At 40.8% G+C, this 12,157-nt stretch overlaps 1 protein-coding gene and 1 long non-coding RNA gene across 2 annotated transcripts in view; both read right to left on the minus strand.

The window, feature by feature from the left end:
• Positions 1–3,945: 3,945 nt before the first annotated feature.
• Positions 3,946–12,157, minus strand: part of LOC106959668 (uncharacterized) — a 23,890-nt gene continuing 15,678 nt past the window's right edge. Inside the window, exon 3 of the long non-coding RNA XR_001427409.1 lies at positions 3,946–4,031. This is a non-coding gene — a long non-coding RNA (uncharacterized LOC106959668). The remainder of the gene's footprint in view (positions 4,032–12,157) is intronic.
• On the minus strand, positions 4,159–10,965 carry LOC106959666 (serine incorporator 1). The gene is made up of 10 exons (XM_015052387.1): positions 10,811–10,965; positions 9,224–9,385; positions 8,936–9,108; positions 7,775–7,854; positions 7,563–7,700; positions 7,309–7,478; positions 6,188–6,278; positions 5,940–6,099; positions 5,424–5,642; positions 4,159–5,352 (listed from the first exon to the last, which is right to left on the minus strand). Exons 1-10 carry the CDS (start codon positions 10,847–10,849, stop codon positions 5,214–5,216), a joined length of 1,371 nt encoding a protein of 456 aa, XP_014907873.1. The 5' UTR covers positions 10,850–10,965; the 3' UTR covers positions 4,159–5,213.

A 12,157-nucleotide genomic window follows, 5' to 3' on the forward strand; every position in this document is an offset into this window, starting at 1 on the left:
GTTCAAAGGAATTTCAAAGTAAAACCCCGAAGGCAAATCTTATTAACGTTTAAGAACTTAAAAACTAAGTAAATGTCTACTTTTGTTAAATATTCAAAGTCTTCAAAGCCAAAAAAAAAAAAAAAAAATACACCTTTGTGTTTTACTGTAATTTTACTTTTTATAGTGTAAAACACTGTTGATTCTTCCTTGCTTCACTACTACTGCAGGTAATGTATCACCAGGACAGGGGTACCGTCTTTGAAAGTTGATGCAACAACTTTGCCAAAGAAACTGTTAAATATCAAACTTTCCGGTGCTTATATTCTTTTTTGTCTTTTTGTCTTTTTTTTAATTTATTTATTTTATTTTTTGCCAATTAATTCAGTGGACATTTTAAAATCAGACAACGGTAACTTGAGTAAATACAAAATGTACTTTCCAAATGATTTCATTTATCAATCATACCAACTTTATTTATAAAGCACTTTGAAAACAGCAGATACTGAGCAAAACGCTTTTAAAAAATCCCTTACTTTTTAAGAAAGTTTTTTCTAATGAATCTAAAAGAAATAAAATTCTAAAATGTAGAATCAAAATACAAGTAGTGTCAACAAATAAATATGACATAGACATGAACAAAATCAGAAAAGGAACAACTTATACATAGTTGAAAATCCAAGGAGAAGAGCTGGAGCCTATATGCAGATTTATAATTTGTACTAGCAAATTGTTTCATAATGCCTGATCTCCCCTGAACTTACAGCATGTCTTTGACACCTCTGGCAACTGATGGTCTATCCAAAGACTTTAAAAAATATATAGTATTCAAACCAATCTGGTCCTGTGTAAAATAGTGTGCCATCCTTGGTAGCATTTTAACTTGTAGATGAATCTTGGCACCCTACCATGTAATGATAAAGACATGGCAGACCACATAACGAGGCAAACCTCCCTCGGATCAGACAGACAGGGGACAGCCCTGGACCCCTGCTTGGGTAGTGGAGTCACATGGTTGTAGACCCTTGGCTCCTGGGTCTCATCTGGGCTAACCCCTCCACTTGCACAGAGTCTTAAATAGCAGACTGACAGGAATATAGGGCTGTCACTCAATCTGCACCACAGGGCCCTCTGACCACAGAGGCAAAGTGGATAAAGTGTTTTACCCAAGGACACAACACCAAAGTGAGTGAGATGGACAGAGCGAGTGTTTGAACTGGTAGTTCACCATTTACACGACAAACCTCTACCTCCTGAGCCACTGTTGGCCAGGAAGGTACAAGAAGCCCCCTCTGTGGGTCTACCACCTACAGTGAGGAACGTTGGGTTTTGGCATCATGTATGCTGAATACCAGGGTCTGGCCCTGCTGTGTCATTTCGTAGGGGAACAACCTAGCTTTGGGAACATCAAGCATTACTTCTGTGGTGGATAAGGACCAAGTTCTGATGTGTGAGATTAATTCATTCCAGATATGGTTGGACTGCGATGGACTAGCGACCTGCCCAGGGTGTACCCCGTCTCTCGCCCATTGGCTGCTGGAGGTGGCCAAGAGCACCCTTGGTATCCCCACTAGAATTCACTTCTACACAGAGCATGGGTTCATGAACACAACTCCTGGAGATTGACTGGACTTCCTCCTACCCCACAGAGAGGCATCAGGCAGATATTGGGGCAGTCCCCAGCCCCCAACTGAGTGGCTTTGGGGCTGACCTCTTTGGGACTTTAAGGGACTTCTGGTTTGGTAAAGTCCTAACCGTTGCATGTTTACAAAAATTATTTATTAAAAGAGATAGCATTTATAAATTGAAAGGATCAGAGATTAAATAAATAAATAAATAAATAAATGAATAAATAAACTGCGACAGACTGGCGACCTGTCCAGGATGTCCCCCGCCTCTCGCCCGGAACGTTAGCTGGAGATGGGCACCAGCACCCCTCCCGACCCCACTGAGGGACAAGGGTGTTCAGAAAATGGATGGATGGATGGATAAATAAATAAATAAATAAAAATCCAAAATCAGAACTAAACAAACTGAATGTTGTATTTCAGTTATACAGCTAGATATATTAAACACAACATGCAGAATATAATAAGTCATGTAACTTCATTATTTTGAAGTTGAAGAACTTGGGGCTTTGTAGTGTTTTCCGTATAATATTCCAACAGCTCTTATTTTATTTATTTATTTTTTTTGCAAAATAAGAAGATCATTTGTATGATTTACAGGCATTTCCCCAAACTTCTACACAACAGGTCAAATAGAGAACGACCAGTGAATTGCATAATAACAACAATCCTTCATCATTCACTTTACATAACAATGCGATTTTCCTTGATATGTTTGTCTTTAAATTGCAGGTGAGTGGTTTCCAGTTTCCATTCGCTGTAATCCTCAGATCTGTTTGAAGTGATTTCTCCTCTCCGGTGGTTTTGAATTCATTCCTTCACGAGGGACTGACAAGTTTGACTTATGATTCCAGAGAATTGGAGCCCAGATTCAAGTAGAGAAACTTTAATAATAATTACATTAACAATAAATTATTAGTAACTGCATAGGCCAATTTTGATTCCCAACACTGTCTATCCACTCTTTATTCCACCATGTATGTGCTTGTGTACCTGTGGTAGACGTGCCAGCTGTCTACTTCGTCCTCCTGGGAGCTTAGCTCAGTGTTTACCTGTTCTGTACCTGAAGACTCCACCGTGTCTCCTCCTGAAGTCCTTTCCTCACTATCATGCACTATAGAGGATGCACTGGGAATTATTACAACATTTATACATTTTTCTTCTCTCCCCCCCTACACTGTCCCACTTTGCTGTGGAGTCCAATAAGCCTGGAACCCCCCAGCCCAGCTGTGAGCAGCAGGCAAACCTCATGTTGTTACATAAGCCAGATGAGGCTCTGATCAGTTGCATAAGCCAGTTATAGAATCAGGCTCCGCTGGGGGAGACTCTCTTCTGCCTTTTTGTGATTTCATATGTTCATCTCTTTCCCAAGAGGATCATCTGTCGACCGCGCCCGCCCGGCATCCTGGAGGACTCCGAACACCAGGCAACCCAGGTGGAGAAAATACACGCTGAAGCAGCCAAGTGGGGGATGCACTTCTTTAAAATAGCTGGCCCCAGTGGTATTCATTAGACTGCTGTGTGGGGCTCATTTTTAAACTTGTTGTCACTGGGCTAGGTGGGAAGAGAACAAAATGTTGTCACAGTGTACGAAAAAAGGGCGATGGGCTGGAGAAGATAAAGCACTATACAAGTACAGGCCTTTCATATTAACATTTTATACGTGATTGCATTAATATTCACCCCATTGCAGTCAGTATTTAGTAGACGCACCTTTAGCTGTTATTCCACTCACCAATTGTGGGAAGCATCTGCATAGTAGATCCAGCAGCCTTGGGCAGTCTGACACCATAACCAATGCTAACGCTAGTTAGGATGAAAACCAATTACAGCAGATAAGCAGTTTTCCTGTAAAGGCAAGTTGCTTATCTGCCGTTAGCACAAGCGTGTGCACAAGCTTGATTGACAGCACTAAGACCCTCCTCCTAGTTGTGATTGGTGGTTTCTGACTGGACATGGTGGATTTCTGCAGATAGCAGTAGGACCACATGGAGGAGGTGGAAGATCTGGATTTTTTTCACAAATTATGTCTCATGTTCTACCGTCGATATCTTCAGTTTCAACAAATATGAAAATAAAAAACATGTTTATGTTACACATCCTCTTTAGAGAGAGTAAACATGTACACAACTATATATTTGCATTTGCAATTAATTTGTAGAAATCAGTTTTGTGAATTTTTTGTTGATCATGATTGATTTGTAAAAATCAAAGAGAATAAAACGTCCAAGGGATTGAATACTTAAGCTCTGTAAATTCATTTAATTTACAGCTGCTGAAAATAAAACGAGCCAGTTTGATTCAAACAATGAAGATTGAAACCAAGGGGACAGCTGAGGCGTTTGTTTGAAAATACTTTAATAAAAGTTATAAAAAGAAAGACAGTTAACCAGACTCAAATTTAACCAGTGGGAATAATACACCCTGATATTCATTTGTGCTAATACATGAATTAATATTTTTATTAAACTGTACTAAGAAAATATCTTTGGCAGATTTAATAAAAAAAAAGCACCTAGTGTGCAGAGATTAAATTTTTTTTTTTTTTTTTAATTCAGAAATCTAAACACAAGAGAATGAAAAACAGGCAGAGGAAGTCAAAGATTGTCCCTCTGGATGACAGAAGACATTGGAGCATCAGTGCGAATCTGCAGAGCCTTAGAAAGATATTCACAAGCAGCATGACTAAACCTGGAGGAAATATGCTTGAGGAAGCAGCTAAAGCTAATCTTGTGATTGGACGTTGTTTATCGGTGTTTCACCAGGAGAATCATGTGATCAATGAAGAAAGTGCAGCAGGACTTCTAGGAATCCCAACTAGCCTGACAGGGTGGCTTTGTGAGGAACCAGGGTTAAAAACAGAAAGATGAGGAAATCTAAGCCAGCACATTAAATCAAAAGGACAACACCGCCACCTGGAGGACAGCATATGATCTTCACTCTGCTGTAACATAGTAATTGAACATTACAAAGGCAGAAACCAACAATAAGGTACTTCTGTTGTGACTTGGGACAAAAAACTCAGCAGACGTGTTTAGAAACATTATTATTTATCAAAACACACTAATTAGAGCAAGGGTGTCCAAAGTGTGGCCCGGGGGTCCATTTGTGGCCCTTGAAATTATTTTATTTGGCCCCTGACTACAAGAGTGGTAAAAAATTTGAAAAACATAATAGAAAACAGCTGACTCAAAATTTGAAAATGGTTTTTCTTTTAATAAAGCAACAGTTTACGTTTAATATTTATAATAATACACAGACTTGATACAAATGTTTTGTTGAGTAGGTAAAGCTGAAAATCACCAACGCATTTTTGCATTTTTAATTTTACAAATTTTGTGGAATGCCAGTTTTGGCCCCCAGGGCAAAAAAAAGTCTGGACCCCAGAGAACCAGAGGAATCTGTCCTGATTTCTTCAGCATGTAATGCTCTCAGTAACTATATCTAACAGGGAAGGACCTGAGCGGAAAACTGGAATGTGATTAAAGCTCAAACTTCTCCATTCGACATCCCATAACTACACACACACACACAGTAAAGTCAGTATATTAGCGTTGGACTGGAGAGCGAGGAGGAAACAGCAGTATGTGCAGCGCGCCGAGACTTCTAGCTGAAGTCTCGGTCAGGAAGCACCACAGGAGCCACCAGGGTCCACAGGTAGAGAGCCAACCCGATCCAGCTGGAGCTGATCTTCACCCACACGGCCGGCATGGCCGTCTGCATGGTCATGTTGTCAGTGCCGGGTCTGGGGATTCACAGGACAATTAGCTCAGCAGCAGGGAGTTAAGGAGTCTGGGTGGGGGATGGGGTACTTACTGGTACCAGTTGGTGAGGGTCATCATGATGTAGAGAGAGGCCAGGAAGAGGCTGAAGTGGAAGAAGGAGTAGCTGTAGGTCACTCCTTCCTCTTCGTTGTCCACGGCCCGGTGGACTCCGTCCTCCCCGGCTGAGACGTCCTGGTCGGCGGCGGTCAGACCCTGGCCCTCCTCCGTCTGCATCAGCTTGTTCACCTGGGAGTTGTTGGAGGAGCGGATGCTGCGGGGAGACAGAAGTTCAGCCGGTCCAACAGTAGCATACTGCAGAGCGGGGCGAGGAGCCCTGGAACCGTCTGAGACTCTGCAGCCGACTCACCCAGAACGAGAGTGCTTAAAGGCTCACAGAACCCTTGCAGGCGTTTGGAGTTAATTAGCCAGTTAGGGTATGACGGCAATTTTTGTAAATTACCTTTTTCACAGTATTCCAGTTTTCTAAGACACTAAATTTAGAGTTTTCATTATCTGTAAACCATAAACACCAAAATTACAAGAAACAAAGGCAATAACAATAGAGTACCTGGCATAGAGTGTGCAGAACAAGAAGATGAGGAGTCCCACAATGCTCTGTGCGTCCCACCACTGCACGTTGCCTGGAGGAGGTGTGGGAGAGGGGCCCACAGGTGACACAGTCGGCTTGGACTGGACCAAACTCAACAGGCTGGGGTTACATTGCTTGTCTGAGGTGAGGAGAATATGTATATATGATTACCGACTGTTTTTCCTCTTTATGTGAAACAAAGCAGGATGATGTCTGCCTGGACTTACTGGGGTTGTTGGTCATGGCTGACCAGGTGAGGTACATGGTGTAGAGGGAGATGATAGAAGCCTGGAGCAGGCCTGAGGTGGGCTGAGCCTCCTGTGAGCAAACGGAGCAGAGAGGCGCTTTAACAGAGCCAAGCCCACTGGAGACGCTCCAATCAGTCTCCCTAAAATGTTGCGATCGCAACTACTAACACAAATTCAGTCATCATTCAAATATTTTGCAATTTTCCCCAGTCGCTGACACTTTACCGCAGCTCTGGCCAATCGCCTGTTTTCTGTATTTCCTTATTCTTTTTCTGTGGACTTGCATCCATAAAAATGTATTAGCGCCACCTAACAGTTCCACATGCTATGACTTCTTAAATCCACAGAAAAGACACCTAATACTTGCGTCCACATATACTGGATCGCCAGTCCAATACGCTCTACATAGAAACAATGCGTGATACTTGAGTTGCCATTTGGTCCAGCAGATGTTTCCTTTCATCTGAGTCTTTACAACAGTTTAAGACAACATGCTTCATAGTTTTGATACTCTGACAGAAGTCACAACACCCAATATAAGAGGAAAAAAGAAAGAAGGAGAAAAAATAAGAAAGAATTATCCTAACCCACATTTATTAAACAATTCCATTTTTGCTGTGTCACCACTTGGTTATGTTCTGTGTCTCAAGTCTCTCTATTTTATTTTTTTCTTCTTTCACATGCCTTTGTTGTTCTTTTTTTTGGATATTATCTTTGTTGCGCTTTTTGCTTAATATACGTTATAGATTAATACCTCTGTTTGCTACTCTGTAATGTTTGTTTTGTGAATAACAGAATATAAAAAAGCAAACAAAAAAAATCCACTGGCATGGAGAGAATGCTCTAGAAAAAAGGGGTGCTCTTTCAAGAAGATACATTAGAATGTTATTAGTACTTTAAATTCTAACTGTGCTAAAACCCCGTCTATCCAGTGGAATGAGTACTTGTTTTTATTCAATATTAAGAAATGACTGGCTTAAAACAAGCTTCTACATTTTGCGAAAAAGTTTGTCTCATTTCAAGTGTACCAAGAAACTTGCGCTAGAAACCAGACAAAAAAATACTCGATCAGATTCAGTGTTTTTGCAGTGCAACGTTACCTGAACTTTGGGCAGAATGGCCACGATGGACACAGCGATGCAGAAGAGGAGGTTGAGGCTGATGAAGACCTTGTGCTCAGTGCAGTCGGCAGGTTGGGTGTAAAACACGTAGAAGAGGACGATGGCGGTAAAGGCCAGGGCGTAATAGACGAAGGTGAAAGACAGCAGAGCTGGAGAGGAAACGACAGTCACAAAGTCAGAGAGCGGCTCCGCTGGCCGGCCCTACGACACGTCGACACGGGAGAGCTTTCTACCTGCAAACCAGCACTTTGTGTTTCCGTTCTCGGCCTTCTCCAGCCACGACTGGTTCCAGGAATGAGCAAAGTCGACCAGCAGGATGAGCTGGATGATGATGAAGATGAAGGAGCCCACCACGCCGAAGTAGTACCACACTGACAACACAGAGGAGGCAGCTAAGTGACACTTCTGACCTCACGCAGATGCTTGTTTGCTGTGTACAACATACCGGTGTTAAAGGTGCCATCGGGGATGTAGAACGCTCCCACGGCCAGACCGACCAAGGCCAGAAACTTGAAGAACCAGAACCTAGAAAGGACCAAAGGCCACCGTTAGGCCTGCCACAATGACACATTCTGCAGGATAAAATATGCTTAGCGCAATCAAAAATGATTGCGATAAACGGGAATATTGCCATTTTGAGACTACCATATGATAAAAAATGATAATACAAGTTAACCTTCTCAAACACTGGTAAAGTGTTTGAGAACACTATCAGTGTGGAGAACCCTCCATTTTAAATATACAAAATAAAAACCACACAACAACCAAAAACAATAAATACACCCAAAATAAAAACCACACATAAACTATGAATAAAATGGTTTATGATGTCTGGATCAATAAAATCAGCCTATTAATCATCAGAATGGAAGCTCATTTCAATTTATTACACAAATAATTGATTATTGCGACAGACTTGGTTACAGTCTTGATTCTCACATTTCATTTGCTCCAACTCTTTACATCTGTTTTTTTCTGCAGCACATACATTTTTAATTTTGTCTTCAACTTTATGAAGTTATTGAGAACTGGTTTGAAGTTCAGCAGACATTTGTACTCAGCAACTTTTACTGACACCTTTAAAAAAATCTGATGGAACAAAGCCTTCCCATGTCACTAATCAAATATCTGCTGTGTGCAATTTCGTCTCAGCTTCAGAGGTTTGGAAGAAAATATCAGAGAACAAACAGTTTCCTGAAGACAGCAAACAGGTCAAGGGTCAAGTTGTGGAGAAGCACAAAACAAGATTTAGATGATACTTTCAGAATATGTAGGCACAAAAAATAATGGTTCATCCATCACATATACACCAATGTCAGTTTGAGGTTGCAACAAAACAAAATGTCATCACCTTTGTAAAACAATGGCCTAACTAATTTTTTTACCAAAAGAGATTGGGGCAAAAAAGAAAAAAAGAAAGAAAGAAAAAAAATCTGCACTTTTTTTTCTCAGATGAAATTGGAAAAAAGAACACTTTTGGTAAAAAATGAATTAGAGCATTATTTTTAGAAAGGTGAGGATGTGGAAAAAAGCCAGTTTACAAAAAATTTGCAATGCACACATTTGGCCACCAGAGGTCAGTGTGGCGCCTCGGTACGGTACCAACCCGTTTTGGATGCTCGCTCGGGGATCCTTGCTACTGCGCACTCGGATCATGATGATGGAGAACAGGAAGAAGAAGCAGGCCATGGCGAAGCACATGCGGTACACAGACTTGTAGCCCACGAAGATGTCACAGTTCACACCGGAGATGATAGAGCCACTACAGAAACCTGGAATCTGGGGTGTCACAGCACGCCAACAAAAACACGGGACCGGGTTAACAACGCTGCTTGTCTTCATCTACTGTAACACATCCCTGTTGTCCAATCAGATTTTATTTCCTGTCAAGTACCTTTTTCAAATGTGCCTCCATGCTTGGAAGAATCATAATGCCGGACACTAGAGTTCCCAGCAGCAGCAGGAGGGAGAAGGCCAGCCGGGTGATGGTGGAGTTGTAAGTGGAAGGGCAGCATGACGACAAGAGGCAGGAGGCCGAGCCGCACAAGCAGGACGCCTGGAGGAGGGATGGAGTGGGGATATTAGGACTGTGGACAGCTACAGTTACAGGAGGTAGAAGAGTGTTTAGGATGGGATGCATGTGTTGGACAGGCATGTGGGGAGCAAAAATGTTTGCTCCTGGAACCCACAGGAGACAAGAACCAAACAGCTACTTCACAGGTTTTAATCAGGTTAGGACAAATACAATCAATCCTCCTCGGCAGAGCACTGCAAACTGGATCACAAGGGAGGTCCAGCACGAGTCATGAGAAATACACAGAGACAAACGCATTAGCTGAGATCAGCATGCATCACCTCACACTGGTAGATTTAAAAATAATAATAGATTTTGATTGCAATGCCTTTTATATCTTGTGATCTTAAAGGGATCCTTAGGAGTGATCACAGCAGCTGACAACTCCAGAACAAGGTACATAAGGTTGTTTTCACACCTGATAGTCCGGTAGAATAGGTTGATTGGGGATAAGAGTTGCAACATTTTTTTTTTTTCCATTTTCAGCTGCTGCTGTTCTCCTTCACACTGCACTGTGTCAAACCAACCAAACACTTTGAAAAACCTGTTCCCAAAAAGTTCAATAATGTAAGTGAAAGCTTGATCATTTATAGCAAAAGATGCATCTGTAGCTAAAAGAATACTTCCAACGTCAACATGTGAAAAGCTCAGCCCTTTCTGCTGGACTCAGCATCAATACACTATTTTTATTTTTCAATTTACGGATTAATATTTGGATAGCAAAAGGTACTTAAAATGAGGGAGTTTTTTCTACAGAACTTGAGCCAGGTGACACTAAAACTCTGCCACATTAAGAGTTCTGGGAAGAACACATGTAAAGACAAAGAAGGGTTTTTACATTTGACCACAATGTTGAGTCACAGAAGAAACTTAAGCATTGATAGAAATTTCGTCCAGTCCTGTTTGGTACAAACCGAAACAGTGACGTCATGTACCAAACAAAACACGGAAATGACGCTGCAACCGTTTAACTCGCTGTTTCTGAAATGAGCCTGTGTGTTCTGTTGACAGTCAATAAAGTTATAAGGTCCACCACAGAGGGCCACTGCTCGAAAACTGAACTACGAGTCAAATATTTAAAAATTATATTTTAACATAATTTTGCTTTATTAAACGTAACGAGAGTTGACAAACCATACAGCTTGAAGACAAAAATTCAAACACAGGTTGAACTACGTAGCCAACTGTTTAGAGTAATTGTGCTAAAAAAAATTGTCGTACGCTATATATATATATATATATATATATATATATATATATATATTGTGGCGTAGTTTCACGTGAAGCCGTGTTGCTATCCAGACAGACGTGTCTGGTCGAACAACGTAAAAAAACTTTGCTAATTGATCAGTAATAACCAGAGAACAATTCCTTATATTCTACAATGGAAGCAGAGTTGGTACTCACGCAGCTGGCCAAAGAACCAACAGCCAAACAAGCTCCCATTATGGCTTATTTCTCCGTTCGGTCTACAACTGTATCAGCTCAAAAAGTTCAGGAAGAAACTCAAAGAAAAATGGCGACGTCAAGTTGCTGTAAAATAGGAGACATAAATGTGTCGGTTTCTTTCAAAATAAAGGCATGAGAACCGTCTGACTGCGCTGAAACTCTATTTTTACGGATCACTTGGTTTTATTTTGTTACTCGTTCATTTCCCGGTAGTGTTCGGTTAAATTCATACAAATCTCAGCTCGAGAGTTGGTTGTTCTGGGCGTTGCTTCTATCAGAAACCCACTCGTGACCTCATTAGTCCCGCTCTGCTTTTATTCACGGAGCTTGTCAACAATTTTCCTTCTCAAACAGTTAAAGCGCGATTAGTTTTGGTTTGTGCCCATATTTCAAAACAATGTAAATTATATTAATAAAAATGTCCTAAATAGGCATACTTTTTACGTATGTAACGGCGTGAAATCTGCTGCCTGCTGATTTTGTACACTTGAAGTAAGAACTAAATCACTTTAGAGGCCTTTAAAGGTCAGGCCACCGCTGGCTTTACGTTTAATACATTGTGGATACGTTTAACATCAAGCCACAGAAGATATGTACAGCGACATCTTGAGGGACAGTAGCAACCATGGTCTGACAGTAGGTGGCGTGAACACCTTAAAAAGATTATTATTATTATTTTTAAGCTGAAGAAGCTCTCATCGTCCTGAAAGAAGCATGTAGATGAACCTGGTTTGGTGAATAAGCTGGAATTTGGAAAATTTATGGCTTGTCTGTCTCTAGGGCCGGGGTGTCAAACTCATTTTCATTTTGGGTCATGTCAGGATAGTATATCCCCAAAGGACCAGCTGTAGCAGAATAGATTGCTAAACACATTAACAAACTGTCAAAAATATTAACTGTCTTTGCATTTGGTGTGTAAATTAAATAATATTGAATTTCATAGTTATATAATTTTGCACTATACGGATAAAGAGTGCTTTGATTGAATTGATTTTAAAAAATTACATTTAAGCACACAACTGTTACTTTGAATTGTGTTGTGGTCCTCTAGAGAAGGGGCCAGTGGCCAGATTAAATTAGAATCAATTCAATACAGTTATGTAAAGATACATTCCTCAAATTTGAAATATGAATTTGGCTGAATATAATAACCCTTTGGAATTAACTATGAAAGAAACAATAGGATTCCTGTTTAGGTTATGCAGATTACAGGTACAGACTGAGATATCCTAAACAACTATGTATTATAATCAGTGGTGGGAAGTAACGAAGTACAAGTACTTCGTTACTGTACTTAAGTACAGT

Source organism: Poecilia latipinna, unplaced genomic scaffold (genome assembly GCF_001443285.1).
Source record: "Poecilia latipinna isolate Pla-1442-1.1 unplaced genomic scaffold, P_latipinna-1.0 Scaffold1107, whole genome shotgun sequence".
NCBI classification, from domain to species: Eukaryota; Metazoa; Chordata; class Actinopteri; order Cyprinodontiformes; family Poeciliidae; genus Poecilia; species Poecilia latipinna.